Source organism: Aspergillus sydowii (genome assembly GCF_001890705.1).
Source record: "Aspergillus sydowii CBS 593.65 unplaced genomic scaffold ASPSYscaffold_14, whole genome shotgun sequence".
In the NCBI taxonomy this organism is placed as follows: domain Eukaryota; kingdom Fungi; phylum Ascomycota; class Eurotiomycetes; order Eurotiales; family Aspergillaceae; genus Aspergillus; species Aspergillus sydowii.
This window is the reverse complement of record NW_024467872.1, coordinates 747,052-768,746: the sequence shown is the minus strand read 5'-3', so window position 1 is coordinate 768,746 and position 21,695 is coordinate 747,052. Positions and strand designations below refer to the sequence as shown.

Below are 21,695 nucleotides of genomic sequence, written 5' to 3'. Positions count from 1 at the left end.
AACTAGTCCAACACTTTCCGTCTAATTGTCATCGCAAGTGACTTCCATCTGGTTGCACTCGGAGTAAATCGTATTTGGCGCTCCACATTGGGAAAGCCGGATCCTGTACGGGCTAAAGATTTAAACTCGTTAGTGCTACTTGTAGTGCGCCAGGAGACCAGGGACTCACCTATCTACAATCCCTGGCGGACAGCCTCCAGCAACAGTTGTTCCGTCACTGTTGGTGTTGATTGGACCAGCAACGCGGATTACGTGCGGGTTCGGAGCCAGCTGGAAGTTGGAGAGATAGACGCAGAGCTGGGAAGGATCAGTGCTGCAGAGCGATAAAGTGTCAGCTTACTGTCTTGAAGGATATACAGCAGGCATGGTGGGCAGGGCATACTTGACGTGGGTCCATTGAACGTCCCAGTCTTCAGAGAGATTCACGGGGTCTGGAGGCGGGGGTGAAGTGCATTGAACAGCAGCAGTGGTGGCCACAAGGGCGGCAATAAATGGAATGCTAGTGTACATTGTGGAAGGATTGTTCTGTCTCTTCAAAGTGGTGTGCTGAGATACAGTAAAGAACTCTGGAGCTGAGGAACATTTCAGGATCAGAGGCCCTCTATTTATACCTGCTTCTGTTCGATTGGGAAGCCTAAATTGTCACCTATCGATGGAGATGAGGGGTACTTTTGATAAGTCCTTATCCAGCCATGATCCAGCTGGCTCATTCCTTTTTCCTATCCAGGCAATGGACCATGATACACGACGTTGCGTAACTTCAAACTGACAGAGCCCCAGCTTACGGTTCTTTATCTGTACCACAGCGCAAACCGGTTCACTGGTGCAGTTGTACTCATTTAGGAAGCCAACTCACCAGGTTTCCTTTCGTGCGAGAGCCCCTGCCTTGGATGAAGCTTTGAACCCTTCGACATCAACCCCAGAAAACATACGCTGGTCGTTTTTCAAACAGAAGCCACGAACTCGTATGACACCCACGAGTCACATGCAGCGAAGCCAATAAAAAGCCAAGTGGCTTGTCGATGGCTTCCTTCCACCGTCATCCAAGACATGCATCTGACGGACGAACCACCTGGGGCCGTTGCTGGACGTCTTTATTGTGGGTATGATAGGTGTGAGAACTGATTGGTACATCCAAAAGTCACCCATCCAATGCCGGCTGACGAACTCCAACCCCATGCGTCGTGGTTACACAACAGCTCGCAATCATTAGACAAGAGGCCATATCTGAGGTCAGACCTGGACGAAGCCAGTGTTACCGCAGTCAGCAGATCAAGTGCCATGACAGGTGGCAGACGGTCGGTCTAGCAAGAGGCAGGGTGTAGCTGCGCAGGGGCCACTGACGGGGTGAGATCTTTGACTGCAACGGTAGTATATGTGACCGCGTGGAATTAAGCCTGGAATATGAAAGAAAGACAGCCGCTGTTGCCTATCGCGAATTCCCCGTGGGAGCTAGAAACATTTGAAGATGGCAGGAGCGACTGGCCACACTGTATGGGAAGGAACGAAGGAGACGCGATCGAGTAGGACCTGTCCAGGGATTGAACATAACTATACATAGCTTGATAAAGATGAGCAGGTATAGAAGGCCGTGAGACGCTCCGTGGCCCAACAGAGACCCACAAGCCCACAGAGGCATATTCGACGGCGAACAAGATGAGGTCACTTCCCTACCCAATGCAAGTCCCCCTTTCAGACATACCAGTATAATGAGTACATGGCACCAAAGACCGACAACAAAAAAGGAGGCATATAAAACACAATCCAAGTACAGAACGCCACAAAGATCCCAGGGAAACGGAGTATGAATATCCAATTTTTAAAAGCAACAATCACGCTCAAAACAACAAGACCCGGGGAGGTATAATAGTATACTCGACGACATATCCGGTAAGCCCAACCAGGATCAACTATAATTCGGATGATGGAAAAGGCACGACGTTTGGACCGGGTCCGTTCAATGGTGCTGAGAACTCCGCAAAGGGGAATGGTTGAGAGACAGAGACAGCAGCCCCCGAGCAGTGAACATGCATATTGCACGAAATACACGTTCAGCTGCTCCAAGTTCGACGCGGCGAACGCAAGGTAAACCGGTGCCGCCCCGACAATAAATGATATAATGAAATATTGGTTATCCAGGTACCAGGGGCACGAGCGAAAGTCGCACTGACAGGAAGCTATAATACGGTCGTATGCTGAATCACTCGCAGATGGGGTTGGCCGATTGCTTGACACTGCCGGCAGGGGGACTGGGAGTTCGTTTTGGAAACTGGGCGTTGACTGTGTGTGTTGGCCATTTCTCAGCTCTAAGAGCTGGATATTTTCGTATCGGGTTGGAATATCAGTGGCCTTTTCACTAGACAAATCTGTCCGTGTCAGTATAGAAAGCCGATAATATGAGCGGAGTAGAGAATACCGGAGAGGCTTTCCACAAACATCAAGACCGGTACAAGAAGAAGCAATACGGGAATAACCTGACCGAAGCCCCAATAGCTCTCTTCCAACAGATCGCTGTCTTGCTGCACGCCATACCGGACAGCAAATAGTCGTATGGTACCCCACACGAGGGAAAATAGTAGCCAGAGTACCTTTGGACGTCAGCATATAGAATACACAATATCTGGCCAACAGTTACCTCCCACGCGCGGGATCGCATGAAGTCAAGCAAAGCCTGGACCGAGACCAGGGCGGATAAGCTCACGACAGGTACCCAAAGAGCGGCCGCTGCGGTCCATTCGCTGCGTGCTTGGAGCATTTTACACAGCCAAATTATGGATGCCTGCCACTTTGCGCGCGCAGATCTCATAGCCTTTATACCAAGGTGGCTCGTGCGTGAAAACATTCGTAGAAGGCGTGTGATGAGGGTTCCAAGGAGTATGATTTCGGATAGGATCGTGTACATGCCGTCTTTTTTGATCCAGTCGCTGACTGCGAGAGATCCATTGGCAACAGTTCCACACATGGCTGGGGCGTCCGGAAGGCCGCTTCGAAGCAGGGTTATTGACAACATAATAGCGACCCCTGACATCAACATCACTCTCAGGCAGAGGAGAAAGTTGTGCCTTTGGAGAAACTCTTGAAGGAATGGGAGAGTTGCGAGATGCGTTATCGAGGCGAACCAGGCCAGAGTAGTTGCCACCTGCCAGTGGTAAAAGGATATACCGCAGTTGAGCTGGCTAAATGCCCCGATGAGCATAGCGAGCCCGGTGACAAGCTGCTGGTCGCTTATTGCGAGTATAAGCTGCATTGGTCAGGTCTCGACGGAGTATATGGTTTCTTTTCAGGCCAGTGTATATACTGACTTTTTTTAGCGGCCTCGACCAGTCCCTACTTGAATCCCACCTTAGGGCACGCCGCATGGCTCCTTGCAGTGACGAGTCCAATAGGCTGGATGACCGTTCAACTGGTACGGCGACATAATGGACTACCAGGGATATCAAGGTTAACCAAGCAGTTCCAAGAGACGCTACCAGAACCTGTTCAAATCAGCCTCGTGTATTGTAATCGTTCAAGACACGAGCATACCCCGATGCCCGAGATATCAGGATCCGGTTCGAGGCGCGAGGCCCTCCAGTCCCAATCCGAGCAGTTGACCTTTTTACACGACATTTCGTCTGCAGCCGCACAGCTGATGGTTCTGGCAAGGTTAATCGGGCGAAAAAAGTGCGGAGAGAAATGACGATCTGCACAGCCACGCAGCCACGCAGACATTCAGGGCCAAGAAGGGGATCGACAGCACTTGAAGGACTAGAAAAGAAAAAGCATTTACTTCACGGGGGTCACACCCCCACAGAGAATGGAAACGCGGTGGCTCAAGGGCCAGCCTACTAACAGTCATGTAACTGAGTTGTGGACCAATTCAACCAGTGAATGTTTCAGCGCTCATATAGGTATAGATGACGGTTTAGTCCCGGCAATAGTGTCTAGCTAATCGTAGAAAGTACCGAATGTGTTCACGAGCCTTTTTGCGAGCTACTCCCTGGTTGAGCCAAGGGGGAGTTCAACAGGTCCCTCTACCCTTGCACACCAGCCGAATGAATCCTCCTCCCTGCCCTTCTGAATGCTGCGCAAGACATTGGCCAGCTTCGTCGCTACAGGGCCAGGCTCACCTCTCCCATCCTGATAAAGGAAGCGATCTCCAGTGCTCTTGCGAGTGACTGACTTGACCGAGACCACCACCACGGCAGTCCCGCAAGCCAGGACTTCAGAGAAGTCCCTTAGTTCCTCGTACTTGATCTAGCGACGGTCAGCATATCTATCAGGGACTTTGCATCTTGGCATAGTTGAAAAGCAGACGTACCGGCCGACACTCCACGTTCCAGCCCAACTGCCTTGCAATCGTTTGTATACTATCCACAGTCACACTGCGAATGGCGTTCTTGGTATCTGGAACCACGATCGTCACATCTGCACCTCTTCCTTTTACTCCCACAAACCCGGACGTCGAAAACTCCTCCACATGCGTGTGCGTCTGACTGTCCAGATGCAGTGTAATCCCCCACCCACCCTCCTTCCGAGCCTGCTCACTCCACCGCATCACAGGGGCATAGTTGCCCCCGACCTTCCCACCGCCAACACCACGCGGAGCAGCCCGGTCAAAGTCCTCCAGAATCAAAGCATCCAGGGGCCGGACGCCATGGTACGCCGCCGGTGCGCAAACGACGTACACACAGAAGATGTACTCGTCCGTCGGGGAGAGGAGGATCCGGGGCCCCGAGCCGAAGACAACGGGTCGGATGTACAACATGCCATCGATACTGTTGGATGGGACGAATTCGGCATTGAGGGCGACGGCGAGCGAGACGCAATTTAGGAAATGGGCTTCGGGGACTGGTGGGATGGAGACAAGGAGGTTGGAGTCGTTGAGGCGTCGGGCGTGGAAGCTTGGGCGGAAGATGTGGATATTTCTATCGTCGGGGGTGCGGAAGGCTGTTATTTAACAGATGAAACCGTGAGTGTCTGGGTAGTTTTGTACGTTAAAGTGTGCCCGTCCATACCTTTCATGCCTTCGTATGCCTCCTGGCCTAAAGGCAGGGATAGAGGGTTAGCGGTAGCTTTGAAGAACAGGCATGGACAGACGCACCGTAATGGAAAACAGGAGCCAGTCCATGGACACGAAGGTAAGGGTCTTGTATGAATTCAGGATTGGACCATTGGCCTGTGGCCTGGTTCCAACCAGATTCAATATGACCGTTGAGAGGCGAGAGGGTGGAAAGAGCCCGCCATTCTAATAACTATTATTAACGAAGCACATATCAAATGAGCCTTTGTGACTTACCAGGGTCAGGGAGCGGAGGGGGAGGGAATGTCATCGCGAATCCAGTACGTAGATAACTGAGGTTCACACAGGGACCGTTCTCCATGTTATACGGTTGTTATACTCGCCGACACCACCGAGGATAATGACCGAGCCCAGACAGCCCCAAAACTTAGGCAGAGATTGGTTAAACAACTAAGTATGTACATGGATAACAGAGATCGAATACTATGATTTCGCCATGCCCCGCTGAATCAAATCAGTCATGACCTGCTGAACAGCTGCCGGATTCTCCATATGGGGACAATGGGTCTCTCCGGCAAGATGCGTATACGAGAACCACTTGGGATGTTTCTGGCGGAACTCCCGATGCAGCGCATGGTACTGCGCCGCGTCGGGCTGGCTATACAAGTGATGAATGAGCGGAGGGTCATCCAACTGCTCCATGCGCTTCAACGGCGACCCCCACTGCTTATACGCCTGTTCAATTGTCCTTCCAGACCTCGCCCACGTATCGGATCCAAACCCACCCATATTGCCCAGCACCTGCTCTCGAGCCTCGCGGTTCTGACTCCCACCCAAGGCTCCCTTGAAAAATAGCTGCACGGCGCTCTGCCAGGTTTCTCTCCCCTGTAGCGCACGGCAGAGACCCAGGAATTCGGGACTCGCCTCTGCCATCATGAGCGAAAGTATAAGAATAGCAGGAACACGGTCACGGCCGGCCTTCTCAGCTACAATCATTGCGGGCCAGGAGCCGTGTGAGGCAGCCATGCATACAAACTGGATGACCTGGAGTTGGTCCAGCAGAGCCAGCACGTCGTCGGCGTGGTCTTCGAAGCCGTAATCAGGCACAGGATCGCGATTTGGGCCGTGATCTCGGAAGCAGATACTGATGACTCTATATCGGGGCACAAGGAGGGGCGCGACGTTGGCCCAGCACCGGTGGTCCTGGTTCCACCCGGAGAACGTTACGATGGCCGGGCCTGGATGGGTATGGCCATAGTCGGTGTAAGCAATCTCATGCCCGTTGACGGTGCGTGTGTAGACATAAGGGTCGAGTCTCAGCGGTGGATCTTGTGTGGTTTGCTTTTGGAGTTTTCGTTTACGCAGGAACCCGAAGCAGCTCATGGTGGTTGAAGTGAGGCGGAAGTGTGTAAAGTCTGAACGATCACGGTGTAGGATCTACCAGGGCGAACCACCGGTAATACTAAATCTTACAAGCTGCGGTCAGCCTTTTGACGTGCAAGACCTCCTGATGGGTGGCATACCAGACGGCAATATGCGCCGAGGGAGAGCATAGTCGCCGATGCACGCCTAAGAGTAGAACCCCAGTAACGGCATGATTATTCGACTGTATTCTAATTGGAGCCCTCGCACAAACCAGAATTTCCTGTAGTATATCCTTTCAATAAGCATCGAGTCTGAAAGTGAAAATCGTCTTCCATTATCATCCATATTGAACTTGATCAACCTGCCCAAACACTCGCCATGGATTATGGATTCCTTACACTGAACGAGGGTAGCCTCGTTATTCCTGCTGCATGCACGGCCTTGGTCATAGCAACGCTGGCCTCGTACCTTGTTGCCAAATTTACAGGAAGATGGGTCATTGCGGTACGTCTAGCTGTATATCCAGGCATGAACGACTCGTAATGATCACCAGAACCTCCTCAAAACTCTCAACGGCGGCGTATCCCGACGCAGCCGTCCTATAACTGGCCCGGAATGGCAGTGGCCCAACGGCCAGCTCACAGAGAGATTCATGAACGGTCGAGCCAAGTCAGCGGAATGGCAGAAGTACGGGCCTGTCTACCGCATCTGGGCAGGTAGCAACCCAGAAATGTAAGTGCCTCACCTGTTATGAAGACAAATGGAGAGAGCCCACGATAGCTAACCAAAGGATCTGACTGAAAGAGTCATCACTACGCCTGAGCATCTGCGTATCTTCCACTCCGACTCTGCCCGTCACGGCAAAACCCTGGATGCAAACTTCGGATGGTATTTCAGCCACTTCCTGGGCCGCTGCGTCGGACTGCTTGTTGGGGAGGAGTGGACGAGCATGCGCAGACTGCTGGAGCCTGCCTTTCGCCACTCTGCAACGGTGACTCGTATGCCTGTTATCGACCGTGAGGCCAGAAAGTTCATGACGAGCCTGCCCAGCCTGGGGAAGAGTGATACCTCGGGAGATGGCGCTGAAACATTCACTCTTCACGCGATTACGGCCTTCATGAAGTTTCCCTTTTTCCTATCAGCTGAAGTTATATACGGCGAGTTGTCGGCAAGCGAGAATGACGCACTCTGGGGACTGGCGACTCGCAGATTAGCCCTGACACCAAATATCTTCCGGGGAGGTTTGTATCGTTCCAGTCTTCTCCGATGGTACGACCCGCCGTTATATCGGGAGTTGATGGCGTTTGTGCGAGACTGGAAGCAGTTTAATCTTGAAATAGCCGAAAATAGAACGCAGCAGGGGCTTTCAGTCCCCGTGGCCTCATACTGGAAGTCATATACGGAGGGAAAGATCACAGTGGAACAGGTCAGACAGCACTCATTCGCCTGACATATATCATCCCGTTAACAGACTTCACCTGTAGATGACCCACAGCCTCGACGAGATGCTCTTTGCCAACCTGGATGTCTCCACCTTTGTCATTACCTGGCTGATAACGCTCGTGGCTGATAGCAGTGAGGCAAAACGAGAGCTGCGCGACGAAATCGCAGCTCACAGCGACAATTTCACAGAGTATCTGGCCAGGAGCGACACTCATCTCCACCGATGTCTGTACGAGTCAATGCGTCTGCGGCCGATAACCAGTATGCAGCCCGTATATAAAGGCCACCACGCCAACTAACTTTACTAACTATATTAGTCTTTAATGTGGGGGAAACGTCTCCTGCAGTGAAGAATTTTGGTGGCATTTTGGTAAAACCGAATGTAAGTGATTGTCTATGTTGCTCAACCCCAGGCATCTAACGCGAGACAGACAATGGTCGTGGTGGACACTCTGGCAATCAACACCCGCAATCCATTCTGGGGCCCCAACAGCGAGTCCTTTGACCCGTCGAGGTTCAAGAATATCAAAAAAGCAGATGTATGCCTCCTATCCAGAGGATATGGCCTTTACTGACCGAGCCAATCAGCTGCGATACAATCTCGCATTATTTGGGTTCGGCCATCGCAAATGCTTGGGACAGCACTTTGCCTCGCCGATGGTCAAGGCCGTGGCTGCGCATTTGTTCCAGCAGTATGACGTCCAGGTCTATGACGGACGCCGGGGGAATAACGATTATAAGATCGACGAGAAGGCTTGGGTGCCGATGGCGGACGTTGTGCTGCAGCTGACCAGGTACAAGTAGTCTAGAGACTGTAGAAGTGCATGGTGTCAAAGCAGCAAAAGAATAGTGTCTATTCCGTACATCAATCGTATCCCATGTTGTCTCATAATGAGAGCTCAGTCAGAATCGCCGCTACTGCTACCCTGACCAGCACCGATATCAGTCTCGCCACAGCCCTTGACCAGCTTCCCAAGATCCGCCAGCGACCTCGATACCCTCTCCAGCATATCCTGCATATTTTCACTATCCAGGAACTTATATCTCGGCTGCTTCTTCCCGACCAAGGTGAGCTCATCCAATCTCAGCCGCAGGATATCCAAAATAGCGCCACTGGCATCCAAGACGCGCGTCGTGAGGAGCAGCTTAACGGAGTGACTCTCCTCTGCAGAGACTGCCCAGTTCCCAAATCGTACGAGCGGAGTCTGGCAGCTGGCCCGATTGCCCTTGCTGTAGTCCATGCGGGTCCAGTTGATCAGGATCTGCATCATCGTCATGACCAACTGCAGGACTGTGGGATCGAGGCGGCATAGCGAGCAGGCTAGCGCTGCCTCGCAGCAGGGCGCGATTGTGTGGGCCTGGCAGAGGATTATGTCGATGGAGAGGATGCAGTGCTTGCGCTCGGTGGAGTTGAGCAGGCATAGGTGCTCGGTGAGCTGTCTGAGACATTCGCATGTAGTTGCAGTACCGGGGGGAGGGGGTTTATTTCGGATAGAGGAGTCCATCGCCTTGAAGTCGATCGAGGCAGAGGGAAAGCCTGCAGGGATAGAACATTGTGAGTAAATCCGTCCAATCATCACGAAGAGACGAGGTTGAATATCCTACCCAGTGCCGCGACAACATCATCATCCATCGCTGGGCTCCCCAATTTGGACTGCGAACGCATCATGTCAGTTTCCTGCGCGGTATATCTTGCTGGATAGCCGCTAACCCACATTGAATAGACTTTCTGGGGGAGGTAGAGTGTCAGCGGAGACATCAAACTCGGGCCAGGAGGTAAAGTAATCCCCTTGCGCGTTCACCAGCGGTTGCGCCAGCTGCTGGGCGTCGATGGACATGGGTGTGATATTCTCGAACAGCGGGAGGCCACCGGGGGTTGAAGGGCGCTGCTGTTGCGCATCGCAGTCGCTCTTAGGGCTACTGTTGCCGTTCACCGGTGTACTGGCGAGACCGTTTAACCTGGCAAGGGTCTTTTTGTTGCGCGCCCCCTTGGGCTTTCCCAGCTTTGCAGTGTAGCTATAACGGCAGTCCAGACTCCTGTATATATGATGTGAGCCCTGTCATAATATCGACGGCTGAAGGGGCGCCCAACGCACAGGTTCTCGCACTTCTTGCAGGGACAGCCTCCCGAGCAGCGAATCTTCGCACTGTGGCAGGCGTCACAGGCCAAGCGCAGCCTTCTTGAGCCCTGATTTCCAGGCGAACCGTTACTCGGATCATCCATCGTTCACAACAACCAGCGGGGTTGGACCTTTGCCTGAGCGACCCCCCTGCGCCGCCTTTATAACTTCCTGCAAGCGTTGTCTCGTCTCTAGAACCAACACAAGCATTTGCCATGACTGGCCATTTTGAGGTCGGCAGCCCGGTCGCGCACTCGCCTGCGGAAGGATCCATAACGCTGGCGTGGTGTGAGACTGCAGACAGCTGCTGAGTGGCTGCACGCCCAACACGAGACGCTGGCCCAAGTGGAGCGACAACAGGGATCTCAATGGGCTGCAACAAAGACACAGAGCAGGCCTCAAGCTCCTTCACTTCACTGTGCGCCGTTACCGTTTAAATACCGCCCCCACCCGCCCAGTCTCAGTGTCTGGTCCGATTCCTGTTCCTCTCTGTGCTGTTGTCGCTGGCGGCTGAGCCCCTGACCACCATGAGTGCCAACCGCGGCGCCAGAATCATCCTTCACTCGTAAGCCACCCTGTAGCCTTCCCCCGACTCTTAATCTGACTGCGCCTCGTGTTGTATACAGCCTCGAGCGGTCGCGTTCCCAGAGGATCCTCTGGCTACTGGAGGAGCTCAACCTGACATACGAGATCCGGCCCTACAAACGTGGCGTCAACGAGAGAGCACCCCCGGAGCTGAAATCAATCCATCCCATTGGCAAAGCGCCGATTCTGTCAATCTACCCGAAGGGGAATGGAAATAATAATGGACAAAGCACGGTCCGCAGCAGCGGTGGCAATACAGACTCCGACCGCAGCCCATGTACTCTGGCCGAATCCGCTGTGATCATGGAGCACCTACTCGAGCACTTCCACCGGCCTCAGGAGAAACGACTCACACCGATACGCTGGGTCGATGGGCAAGAGAACCAGGTTGGTGGAGAGACCGATGCGTGGCTGCGCTACCGGTATTACATGCACTACACGGAGGGCAGCTTGATGCCGCTGGTCGTGACCAATATCTTGATGGACGGTTCGTCCCTATCTAATTCTGTTTCGTACCCTTCACTTCTACCAGGTATTGCTAACATATTGGTGAAGTGGTTAAATCTGCGCCGCCCTTCTTCCTGAAGCCTTTGGTCGGCATCGTCCCCAGCATCGTGAAGAAGGAGTACTGTCGCCCGAATTTCAATGCACACCTGGGCTTCCTGGAGAATCAGCTGGTGACAAGCAAGAATGTCGGGCAGGAGAAACCCCAAGATCAATATCTGGCGGGGACATTCACGGCCGCAGATATCCTAGCGAGCTATCCGTTGATCATTCTAAAGGAGGTCAAAGTCCTGGAGAGAGACGGCTACCCGGCACTGTGGAACTACGTCGAGAGGATGAAGGAGATGCAGGGATATCGCAAGGCAGTCAAGGTCTTGGAGGAAGTGGAGGGCCAGGCGTACAGGCCATTCTAGATCAGATTAGCTTGAATACCTGTCATTCCCAGCCAACTGTCCTTGTCAATGTTAGACCTCGCCAGGCCTCTGACTGGAGGGGCCATTTTGCCGAGCGTTCAACTGCATGCTGTATATATTGCATCCGGGGACCACGGGGACTACTGCGTCGACGCGTCAATATCGTGCCATATCATGCCACCATAGAATACAATGCTATTGACTAGTCCCACCAACATATCTTCCTTTCGCCCGTATTATTTGCGACGCCTGTCAGCAATACGCAAAATATGCACCTAGGGATCCTTCCGACAGCTCGCGAGTCATTAGTGGCATACCCGCACGATCTCGGGCGTGGCATGGATTCAGCCTAAATATTTAAATATTCACTGAGTAAGTGAGGGAGGGGAAAAAATAACGCGTCATTGCGTTGGACCCGCAGTCTGCCAACAAGTCTAATTTACTAGGCGCTGCTTATGTTCGTATATCCCAACCCGATCCGGTCAGAATTCCCCGAATTCGCTGTCATGGATCTGCCAGGAAACTCAATACTTGAAGATCAAAAGCTTATCGCCTGAGAACTGAGTTTCAACTTGTTAGAAGAGAACTATTGTGTTTTTGCCTTTATTCTCAGTATAAATTCCACAGCCGCCCGCAGCCGACAGCCCACCTCTTTTGGCAAAGCGGTAGGCTGAACCAGGTTATTACCTGCATAGCAAGTTCTCTACCAATTGACCAATGCAGTAACACGGACGCCTGGCGCTAACTAACTGACAGTTTTCATTTCTAACGGCCTAGGGGTAAAGTGGAAAGAGCCGTAATTAATTAAATCAACCAGGGCAGGCGTCCGACGCAGCCCCAAGCTGAGCCTCGCGAATGCGATGCCTGCTAGTGCTGAATCTACTGACGACCAATGTCGGCGACTATTCGGCGACTTGATTGCCATTTGGTGATATATTCCCCGAGTCCAGCCTGCAGGTCCTCTTTTTGTTGGTCGTTGGTCCCTCTGGAATGGACAATCAGTGCAGTAACTAGCTAGTCAGTCTCCAGGGTAACCAGCAATGTTATAAATGGCAATGGCCGATCTGGCAAGGCTCGGAAACTCCCGCTTCGAGTGGCCCGGGGATTGGTGCATAAATTGAGGAACTATGAATAGCAAGGACAATGACTCGTAATAGTTAATATATGCAGCCTCATCTAACCATACTGAATTCACCAATGTAAAGAAATCTCCAAAAGCCTCCAATTGATGTCCGCATGCCACTAGCATAGCATAAATCAACAGAATAACCACGCAATCTCGGCCGGTGTGGTTGCGCCGCTAAAAATATCCCTAATCTGCCCGCGTAGGCCAGCTTGCCCTAGAAGCCAGTGCATCTTCAAGACAAGAACAGAAGAACCACCCTTCTCAAAGAAGGAGGTCGTAGAGTGAATCTCAGCAATATGCACATCCAGCACGGAGGCGAAAGTCGCCCGGACAGTGCCGATCCTCTTCTCGTACTCGGTGTCCAATAGCTCGGGTTGTATACCTCCTCCTCCTGCTTCTGCCAGAGCGGCGATGGCAGTACCGTTGTTACCACAATGTCTACTGGTAGGAAGAGAAATACTCCCCCGAAGCCTAGCAAGGATATCCGTTGGCGTACGCCCCAAGGCCAAATCCCGCAATGTACCAGGGAGACAAGCCCTCATGACAGCCATATGTCGTGGGGAGAGAATCTGCGGGTTATACTCGAGGTCGCAGAGGAGACCTTCCTCTGTCTCGGTATACTCAAACAGTAAGGGTAATTTTGCGCCATGGGTGCGCAGGCGCGTGGATGATTCCTGGATCACGGCCTGGGGAGCCTGGCCGGACTCGTGATTCGCGACTGGGAGTGTGAGGGATTGCGCGAGGGAGTCTGAAGCCCAGTGGTATGTTAAGAGGACGTTGATAAGGGGGCTGAGGGGCTGCGGCTGGAGAGATCGGAGCAATGCTTGGAGCTGGTGATATGGTAGGGCGTTTTCTACCGCACCGGTGACGAGGTCGTTGATGGTTGAGAGGAGTGTCTCTGTGGTGGTGAGGGGCTTCATCTTGTCGAGTTGGATCCGGATCGGGAGACGGTCCAACAGGAGACCAACCAGGGATGAAGTCCCGGCCTCATCACGGTTCATGTATGGAATCCCGAGGACAAAGTCCGTGGTCTCAAAGACAACACAGAGCGCCAGCGCAGTGGCGGCAATGGCAAGCCGTTGGGAGTAGCGTGTATCTAGGGATAGGTATGGGATCAAGATCGATTGGACTAAGCCATGCTGCTGGCCAGCATTATGTTGTAGAGCCTGGATAGGCTTTGAACCTGCTAGCTGTTGTTTCCAGTATGCCACTCGCCGTTGTGTCTCGGACTGATGCCATGATGGTCTTTGGGCAGTCCACGAGGCCCATGCGAGGTACGAGCTGTCCGCCGGCGAAGCCTGCAATTGTCCGCTTGCGTACTTTGCACTGACAGACTGTAGAATGAGGGCAAGCGAGGCCTTGTCGGTAATGATATGGTGTGTGGCCAGTGTGATGGACGTGACGTCGCGGCCCCTCTGCCATATGAACACACGGAAAAGTTGATCCTGGTCGAGGTCGAACGGTTCGTTGATTAGATCCTGCAGCTTGTCCGTGCCGAGTTCATCCTCTGCAAAGACGAATGGCCGAGTCACCTCCTGTGCGATGCGGCGCCGTAGAGCCCCAGCCGATAAACTGTAGCGCGCTCGCAGGATGGGTGTTTCTGCAATGACCGAAACAATGGCCTCCTGGAGCAATAGATGGTTCATCTCGCCATGAACGACGAGCTGCACAGTGGTGGTCAGTGCAGACGGGGTGTCAGAAATGGTATGAAGGAGGAAAAGCTCTTCTTCCAAATAGCCCGCCGGTGCTGGTCGAGTCCAGTCTTCAAGACTGGTATTCTCCTGGGCGAGATAATTCGGGAACGAGGCCCAGTCCCCTTCCCCCGGGGGCTGGAATTTGTCAATGGTCTGCGCCAGGTCGGCCAGAACTGTCTGGCGGATGAGAATCGGCAGGGGAATGTGCTGGCCGAGGGAGACTGCGATATGACGCGCTGCTTTGACGGCCAGGAGCGAGTTGCCTCCAATTGCAAGAAAGCTGTCTTGCCGTCGGACATGCCGTTCCTCAGGCAGTGACAACAGGGCCTTCCAGACTGCAGCAATTGTTTTCTCAGTCTGTGTCGCTGGAAGGTCCGCTTCGGCAGGACTGCTGGCAAAGCTCGTGCTCGCCGCCATCGCTTGCAAGGCAGCCCGATCGACCTTGTAGTTGGCCGACTTTGGTAGCTCATCTAGGGCTAGAATCTCCCCTGGGCGCGCATACGAAGGCAGGAGGGCTGCAAGCGTATGGTGCCGCGCGGCGGTGTCGATATCTCCCGGGCTTACGAAGGCCACAATCCGCACCTGGTCAGCTACAATGACACCTGCGGCAGTAATGGCCGAGTTTGCCAGCCTGACAGCCCGTTCAATCTCCTCCAGCTCGATGCGATACCCGCGGACTTTGACCTGGTTGTCCCTCCGGCCGAGGTAGGCAATCGTGCCGTCCTCATTCCAGAAGCCCACGTCGCCCGTCCGATACATCGTCATCCCCTGCCCGTGGAGAAACGGATTCGGGGTGAATGACTCTTTACCTGGGGACGTGGCTCCCTCCCAATAGCCAGAAACAGTCTGCTCGCTGGATATGAATATTTCGCCAGCCACACCAACCGGCACTGGGCGTTGATGGTGGTCTAGAATGTAAACGTGGACGTGTGGCAAGGGACGCCCAATGGACACCTCTTCGTCTGGACGGAGCTGGATGGTGGTAGAAAACGGGCCACACTAGGCAATGTCACTATATTTTGTCAAACCCCAGCATGTGGATAGATAATGCTTACCTCGCTCGGTCCATAGACATTCCACAGCTCCTTCGTAGCCCATTCGCTTGCCAGAGCCTGCGGTACGGGCTCCCCGCCGAGAACGAGAGTTGTCAATTTTTTGAAATCCTTGGGAGAGTAGGCGGATATAAACGACGGAGTGGTCATGATAGTATCGACCTCGTGCAGGTGTGCGAACGGGTCTTCTGGGTCCTTCAAGACCAGAGTGCCGCCGTGACAAACCGCGCCCAATATTTCCACAGTTGCCAGGTCAAACCCTACGGAACAGACCTGGGCCACGCGCCGCCCAGCTCCTGAAGCCAATCGAATCGTTGGCGTGTCCAGCAGAAGCAGGAAACTGAGGTTGTGCAAGGGAACACCTGCCGCACGGTCGTATCAGTCAGAGTCAGGCAAGACTAAAGATGATATACTTACCCTTGGGGACACCCGTACTACCGGACGTGAATACAAGGTAGACAACGTCTTTGGGCCGAGCTATCGTCTGCAACTGGGTGTCTGAATCATCGAGACCTGCGCCCAGGTACTCATCAACAATGATTACCCTGTCGGTCAGGATATGTGGATTGACCATGGCACAACCACGGTTGGCCGCCAATGCCACCGCTGCACCAGATTCGCACAGAATAGTCTTAATCCGCGTTGCGGGAAGATTGATATCGACTGGGCAGCAGATCCTCCCTGCCTTGAGTACCGCAAGAATGCCCACCACCCAGTGCATGGACCCATCTGTGAAGATTGCCACCGTATCCCCGGGCTCGCACATGCGGGCGAGGCCATGAGCCACGCGATTCGCCGCTCTGTCAAGTTCTCCGTAGGTCATTGAGCCGTTAGCAGACTCCACTGCGAGATGATCTGGCCACCTGGCAGCGGTCGCCTCGAAGGCGTCCTTGACTGTTTGTGGTTGTCCGGGGGAGGTCAACCCGTTCGTTACTACGTTATCAGCCTGCAGCAACGCTGAGTGCTCCTCGCCTTGGATTATCTGGTCCCGGATTCCATGCACGGAGGCCGGGGGTGAAGATCGTAGTATTCCGCTAAGAGCGTTGCCGAAGTGACCAAGCATACGGTTCATGCTGGAGCCGGTGTAGCGGTCGCCGTCAAACAGCATACAAGCCGTCAGCTGATCCGTCGTCTCTAGCTGCAGGATAAGATCGAACTCGGTCACGTCCTCACGCTCCGTCTGCCACGGGAGAGAAGATGTCTCATGGTCTATGGCCACGAGGGATTGAAACGCGCCGTCGATCTGGTCGGTAGTTAGGTCTGCCATGACATCTGTCAGGGACCACTGGTACTCTAGCATTTGCAGCAGACGCCGGTCTATTTCTGATAGGAGGTTCTGCAGAGACTCATTATCTTGAAAATGCAGTGGAAATGGGCAGGTGTTTATCAGCGGTCCAACCACGCGCTCTATGCCAGCGACGGGCAGATTACGCCCGGAAAGCACCGCGCCGAATATGACTCTGTCTGACGATGTGTAGTTTGACAGAACGAGTCCCCACGCTGTATAGACCAGCGTTGCTGGCGTAACGTTCCATGCTCTTGCACTGCGCTGGAGCTCCGCCGGGGTTGCATCCAGGCAGACCCTAGCTTTCTTTGCCCAGCTGGGCTCTGATGCAGCAGCGCCATTAGGACAAGGAGGTGGAAGGAGGGCTAATCGCGGTGGAGGATTTTGGATATACTCGCGCAGAGTCGTCTGCCAGAACTCCTTCGCGGCGGAATTGAACTGCTCGCGTTTCTGGGCCCGCGCGACCTCCATGAAAGAGACAACTGGAGGCAAAGGTTTATGCTGGAGAACCGCACTGACCTCTTCTAGTAGCACGCCAAATGACCAACCGTCGCCTTGTATATGGTGAAAGAGAGCCAAGAGCACCGACTGGTTGTCAGGAGCCGTGACAAGTCGCAGGGCATTTATTGGGGCAAAGCATTGGTTTGTGTATTGTGCGTGAGCAATCCGCTGGCGTAGATTTTGGGCATGCACCTCTACGGCCCGTTCGAGTTCTCCTTCGTCTTCACACTCTTGACTATCCCAGTCAATGGACAGATCTGGCATTGTTTCTTGGACGCCATTGAAGAGCTGTAGTTGGGTGCGGAAGATCGGATGGCGGTGCAGCACACGATACCATGCCGAGTGGACATCCGCTGCATCTATGCTATCTCCTAGATGACCCATCGAAATCCGCAGTAAGATATAGTTGACCCTAGGATTCCGGAGTCCGGCGTGGGCCATTTTCATTTGCAGTGCACTCATCGGGGCGGACGTTTCGTCTCCCTGCCGGCTCTCTTCAGTGTCATCCCTTTGAGTGTCTGCCTCCATGGCGTCACCAACCGTTGTGAGGCTAGGAAGGTGGAATAGAGACTCTAATCGCAGACTGAACCCTTTCTGCCGGAGGGCTGAGAGCACCTTCAGCCCAGCAAGGGAATTTCCCCCGAGTTCCCAGAAGGAGAGGTTGTCACGGATCTCACCAAGTGGCAGTCCACCCAGGGCTGACGCAACAGCATCGCGCAGAAGCCCCATTTTCGAACCATCCTTGTGTAACTGGGGTGGAGGTTGCGCGATACCTGCATCGTCGGCTGCCTGTGTATCCGTTTCCGTATCCAACAGTGCCCGCAAAGCGCGATTATCAATCTTCCCATTGGGCGTTAACGGAAAGACATCCAACGCTACAATCCGGTCCGGCACCAGAAAGGCATCGTGTTTCTGCGCCAGCTTCCTCCGAAGGATACGGCCATCCAGCGTCTCAGGAGTCACGAAGCCGATCAACCGCCCGCTATGCATCAGCGCCGTAGCCATCGACACACCAGGGCTCGCATAAAGCATAGATACAACCTGGCTATCGAGATTCACTAGAAACCCTCGGTTCTTGACATAGCTATCTTTTCTGCCAGAGAACTCGAGTCCGTGCGGTGTACGCTGCGCAAAGTCGCCCGTTCGGTACATCCGCTGGCCACGCCAGAGAACGAACTTGTCTACCGTGAGGGATTCGTTCTCGTAGTATCCGCGCGCCACGCCAGGTCCTGTGATGCAGATTTCCCCGTAATCGGCTTCCTCGTCCCTGTCATCGAGTAGAAAGACTTGGCTGTTTGACATTGGAACGCCCAGGGTGATCGGCCTGTCCGGGTGCAGTTGGGCGATTAGGGCCAGGAACGTGGCCTCAGTGGGCCCATACCCGTTGTAAATCGGGCAGTCGATCATGGACCACTTCTGGATTAGAGATGGCGGGGGCATCTCGCCTCCTAGGAGGATCATCCGCAGCTGGGAGCAGCTTGTTGGATCTTGGATCGTTGCGAGGATGGACGGGGTGGCGGGGAGCACGGTGCACCGCGTGGCGGCTTGGTGGAAGTTGGATGTATCTGCTATCACCAGCTCAGCGCCATTGCAAAGTGTCGAAAAGACCACACCAGCACATGCTGTACGAGAGGATGAATGTCAGTTGAGAAAGCACATGGGGTAGATGTATCTCATGCACGGCTGGCCTCACCGTCGAATGCAGGGGCATAAATCAGCAGGATCCTATCTGCGGGTGATGCATTCAGATTGAATGGAGTGTCCCTGCCTCCCTGCTGCACGTAGTTGAGAACGGACGAATGGGGAACCATCACGCCTTTGGGTTCAGAAGTCGTTCCTGATGTGAAGATTGTGAATATCAAGTCTTCGGGCTCGATGTCCTGTTCGGGAAGCGCAGGGACTATATCACGCAGTAGCCCTGGAAAAGCAGGCGAAAGCATAGGCTGGAGCACAGACGGCCCGATCACATCGTAGCCGCACAAGTCAAGGTCTCTCAGGCCGTCGCCTTCGGCGGTGTTTAGCACGGTGCGAGCTGATACTTTGTCTAGAGTCCATCGGATGCGGTCGTTGCTCCAGGACTCAGCGTCGATTGGGACGTAGCAGGCACCAGCTTTGAGGACGCCCAAGAAGCAAGCCACCATTTCTGGATTCCGTTCGGCCAGCACTGGGACTTTCTCCCCAGGCCGGACATGCTTGTAGATGAGTAGACATGCAATTCGGGTCGCGGCATTCTCAAGCTCTCTGTACGAGACCGTCCTATCTTCAAAGGAGATGGCTGGATAATCTGGCTGGGTTTGCGCCCATCGCGTCACCAAGTCGCACACTGAGCGTGCTGTCGTCGCCTCTGGTGGTAGCATATCGGAGTCCTGTAGCTGAAGATGCAGGGTGGAGCATCGAGCATGCCTGTGCATGGCATATTGTACCTGGCTCAACCTTATCCTAGCATGTATTGCCATAAATTTTGGCCATCTCCTCGGCCCTTAAATGCTGCCCTAATTGCTGATGCATCCCTCGGCGCATATTGTGCCCTTAAGCGCCGACATCTCCCCCCTCTCAAAACTTACATCCGCCATTGCCCCCAATACCTGAGCACCAGAATTGCTCCTCTGAATGTTGAACAGTCAGTAACGAGTGAAGCAGTCGCCATGTCATCTCCCAACTCTTCCCAGACACTTCCCGCACACGACGACAAGGTCGGCAGCGATTCACCGACGGCGAGCACGAACGCGATCGAGGAGAATGGAGAGTCCGATCCGCAGCTGTCCAAAAGGATCCAGCTGGTCATGTACACCATCTGCCTTTTGACACTCATGATCGCATTGGACGGCACAACCATTGGAGTGGCCCTGCCCGTGAGTCCTCACTCCCAGACACTACCAGAGGTACGGAGCTCACGCAAATTTTCGAGTATAGAGCATAACCCGCGAGCTAAACGGAACTACGCTGGAGGCATTTTGGTCCGGTACTTCATTTCTGTTATGCTGCACAGGTACTGTAGCGGTCCAACCTGCTGGCAGACACGGTGTTTAACGAATCTCAGTCTTCCAACCGAGCATCGCCGCCCTGTCCGGGATATTCGGTCGCCGCGCGCTATTCCTCATATCCATCGCGTTCTTTTTCGTTGGCGCCGTGGTGGCCTGTGTGGCAAAGAACCTCACTGAGCTGTTGGTTGGCCGGTCCATCCAGGGCACCGGCGGTGGCGGTATCATGGCCATTACGGAGCTGCTCATTACAGACTTGGTTCCTCTTCGGCAAAGAGGCATGTACTACGGCATGATGAATGCAGTCTGGACCCTGGGCTCAGTTACTGGGCCTGTGGTTGGTGGTGCTTTCGCGCAGAATGTGACCTGGGTAAGTATAATCCTTCAGGATATTCGCATGCAGTGCTCTAACTTCCCGTAGCGCTGGATCTTTTACATCAATTTCCCCTTCATTGGCATTGGTGTCGTCTGCATTCTTCTGTTTCTTCGCCTTTCGATCACTCGGCGCTCGCTCACGGAGCAGGTCCTCATGTTCGACTGGGTCGGGACGGTGCTGTTTATTGGTAGCAGCACGGCCTTCCTCTTCGGACTGACGGCCGGGGGCAGTCTCTATCCATGGGTATCGTGGAGGACCTTGCTTCCGCTGATACTTGGCGCCGTTGGATGCATAGCCTTCGTCCTGTACGAAGCCTACCTGTCCCCGAACCCAAGTATCCCGCTTATCCTGTTCCAAAACCGGACCAACGCCGTCTCATACACAGGCACCGTCATCACGGGGCTCATACTCTGGTGCCTCCTCTACTACATGCCGTTATATTTCCAAGCCGTCAAGGAATACGGCCCTATCCTCTCCGGCGTCTGCATGTTCCCAGTCACCTTCACCGTAGCCCCGACCGGCATCGCGTCAGGCATCTTCATAACAAAGACAGGCCGATATCGCCCTGGCATCTGGACAGGCTGGACAATCGCAACTCTAGGCCTCGGCCTGCTCTGCTATTTGGACGCAAACACCAGCACGCCCGCATGGATCTTCCTCCAAATGGTCTCAGGCATCGGCCTAGGCCTGCTCTTCCCACCCATGGCATCCGCCATCCAGGCCTCCGTCCCCAGCACGGTCGTTGCAATGGCCATCGCCATGTTCTGTTTCTTCCGCGCGCTCGGCCAAACACTAGGCGTTGCCGTGGGTGGCGCGGTCTTTGAGAACCGCATGTACGCGAATCTCCTCGCTGCCCCGGCCCTTGCGGCGGATGCGAAACAGTACAGTTCCGACGCTACGGCGCTGGTGCGTGTCATCCAGAGTATGCCCGAGGGGCCGGAGAAGAGCGCTCTCCGGCAGGCTTATGTGGACAGCCTGCGCATTGTTTGGGCGATGTGCTGTGCTGTTTCGGGAGCTGCGCTGGTGCTGAGTCTGTTGACGAGGAGGTACAGTATGGATCAACTCCATGTTACCGACCAGGGGTTGCGGCAGCCGGAGAAGTCTTCGCAGGAGGATTAGATAGAATTCTGCCCAGTTGGCATACTGCTGAGCAGCTCAATGGACATTGAAAGCGCCTGGTCAAACTGTCAATTTCCCAAGTTCGTATAGGCTTTGGGTGCGAGAGAAGCCAGTGGTGTTATATAGAAT

At 54.0% G+C, this 21,695-nt stretch overlaps 9 protein-coding genes across 9 annotated transcripts; 3 read left to right on the top strand and 6 right to left on the bottom strand.

Moving 5' to 3' along the window:
- Positions 1-21: 21 nt before the first annotated feature.
- ASPSYDRAFT_94060 (uncharacterized protein) lies at positions 22-510 on the bottom strand (the record flags this gene model as incomplete). Its single annotated transcript, XM_040852929.1, has 3 exons — positions 22-112; positions 170-313; positions 383-510. 3 exons carry the CDS (start codon positions 508-510, stop codon positions 22-24), a joined length of 363 nt encoding a protein of 120 aa, XP_040698114.1.
- Positions 511-1,350: 840 nt separating this feature from the next.
- Positions 1,351-3,398, bottom strand: ASPSYDRAFT_50358 (uncharacterized protein). Its single transcript, XM_040848053.1, has 4 exons — positions 3,303-3,398; positions 2,636-3,241; positions 2,417-2,588; positions 1,351-2,366 (listed from the first exon to the last, which is right to left on the bottom strand). The coding sequence occupies exons 1-4, from the start codon at positions 3,357-3,359 to the stop codon at positions 1,693-1,695; spliced, it is 1,509 nt and encodes a 502-aa protein (XP_040698113.1). The 5' UTR covers positions 3,360-3,398; the 3' UTR covers positions 1,351-1,692.
- Positions 3,399-3,741: 343 nt separating this feature from the next.
- ASPSYDRAFT_50355 (uncharacterized protein) lies at positions 3,742-5,314 on the bottom strand (the record flags this gene model as incomplete). Its single annotated transcript, XM_040848052.1, has 5 exons — positions 3,742-4,236; positions 4,301-4,929; positions 4,998-5,024; positions 5,084-5,227; positions 5,279-5,314. Coding segments are annotated over 5 exons (1,100 nt in total), but the record flags the coding sequence as incomplete, so codon positions are not given.
- On the bottom strand, positions 5,292-6,576 carry ASPSYDRAFT_50354 (alpha/beta fold hydrolase). Its single transcript, XM_040848051.1, has 2 exons — positions 6,526-6,576; positions 5,292-6,470 (listed from the first exon to the last, which is right to left on the bottom strand). Exon 2 carries the CDS (start codon positions 6,383-6,385, stop codon positions 5,486-5,488), a length of 900 nt encoding a protein of 299 aa, XP_040698111.1. The 5' UTR covers positions 6,386-6,470; positions 6,526-6,576; the 3' UTR covers positions 5,292-5,485.
- A 117-nt stretch (positions 6,577-6,693) lies between these two features.
- Positions 6,694-8,614, top strand: ASPSYDRAFT_72421 (cytochrome P450; the record flags this gene model as incomplete). Its single annotated transcript, XM_040850645.1, is given in 7 exon segments — positions 6,694-6,871; positions 6,921-7,099; positions 7,172-7,793; positions 7,852-8,071; positions 8,128-8,192; positions 8,242-8,349; positions 8,369-8,614. 7 exon segments carry the CDS (start codon positions 6,746-6,748, stop codon positions 8,612-8,614), a joined length of 1,566 nt encoding a protein of 521 aa, XP_040698110.1. The 5' UTR covers positions 6,694-6,745.
- On the bottom strand, positions 8,487-10,314 carry ASPSYDRAFT_50350 (Zn(II)2Cys6 transcription factor domain-containing protein). The gene is made up of 4 exons (XM_040848050.1): positions 9,907-10,314; positions 9,526-9,847; positions 9,416-9,464; positions 8,487-9,347 (listed from the first exon to the last, which is right to left on the bottom strand). The coding sequence occupies exons 1-4, from the start codon at positions 10,032-10,034 to the stop codon at positions 8,710-8,712; spliced, it is 1,137 nt and encodes a 378-aa protein (XP_040698109.1). The 5' UTR covers positions 10,035-10,314; the 3' UTR covers positions 8,487-8,709.
- Positions 10,315-10,457: 143 nt separating this feature from the next.
- Positions 10,458-11,432, top strand: ASPSYDRAFT_161163 (glutathione S-transferase family protein; the record flags this gene model as incomplete). Its single annotated transcript, XM_040842966.1, has 3 exons — positions 10,458-10,495; positions 10,557-11,002; positions 11,071-11,432. 3 exons carry the CDS (start codon positions 10,458-10,460, stop codon positions 11,430-11,432), a joined length of 846 nt encoding a protein of 281 aa, XP_040698108.1.
- Positions 11,433-12,689: 1,257 nt separating this feature from the next.
- On the bottom strand, positions 12,690-19,447 carry ASPSYDRAFT_160604 (uncharacterized protein; the record flags this gene model as incomplete). Its single annotated transcript, XM_040842924.1, has 6 exons — positions 12,690-12,946; positions 13,019-13,244; positions 13,278-15,251; positions 15,308-15,666; positions 15,722-18,712; positions 18,784-19,447. The coding sequence occupies 6 exons, from the start codon at positions 19,445-19,447 to the stop codon at positions 12,690-12,692; spliced, it is 6,471 nt and encodes a 2,156-aa protein (XP_040698107.1).
- Positions 19,448-19,735: 288 nt separating this feature from the next.
- On the top strand, positions 19,736-21,566 carry ASPSYDRAFT_161317 (MDR family MFS transporter; the record flags this gene model as incomplete). The annotated part of the gene is made up of 4 exons (XM_040842981.1): positions 19,736-19,942; positions 20,004-20,079; positions 20,131-20,441; positions 20,493-21,566. The coding sequence occupies 4 exons, from the start codon at positions 19,736-19,738 to the stop codon at positions 21,564-21,566; spliced, it is 1,668 nt and encodes a 555-aa protein (XP_040698106.1).
- Positions 21,567-21,695: the final 129 nt, after the last annotated feature.

Excerpts from the sequence above, each read along its gene's own strand:
- ASPSYDRAFT_50358 (XM_040848053.1), bottom strand. The coding sequence starts at position 3,359 with ATGCGGCGTGCCCTAAGGTGGGATTCAAGTAGGGACTGGTCGAGGCCG. Across the intron at positions 2,589-2,635 it reads TGCGATCCCGCGCGTGGGAG|GTACTCTGGCTACTATTTTC; the intron begins GTAACTGTTGGC and ends TGACGTCCAAAG. Across the intron at positions 2,367-2,416 it reads GTTTGTGGAAAGCCTCTCCG|ATTTGTCTAGTGAAAAGGCC; the intron begins GTATTCTCTACT and ends TGACACGGACAG.
- ASPSYDRAFT_50354 (XM_040848051.1), bottom strand. The coding sequence starts at position 6,385 with ATGAGCTGCTTCGGGTTCCTGCGTAAACGAAAACTCCAAAAGCAAACC.
- ASPSYDRAFT_50350 (XM_040848050.1), bottom strand. The coding sequence starts at position 10,034 with ATGGATGATCCGAGTAACGGTTCGCCTGGAAATCAGGGCTCAAGAAGG. Across the intron at positions 9,848-9,906 it reads TGCAAGAAGTGCGAGAACCT|GAGTCTGGACTGCCGTTATA; the intron begins GTGCGTTGGGCG and ends TCATATATACAG. Across the intron at positions 9,348-9,415 it reads TGATGTTGTCGCGGCACTGG|GCTTTCCCTCTGCCTCGATC; the intron begins GTAGGATATTCA and ends CTATCCCTGCAG.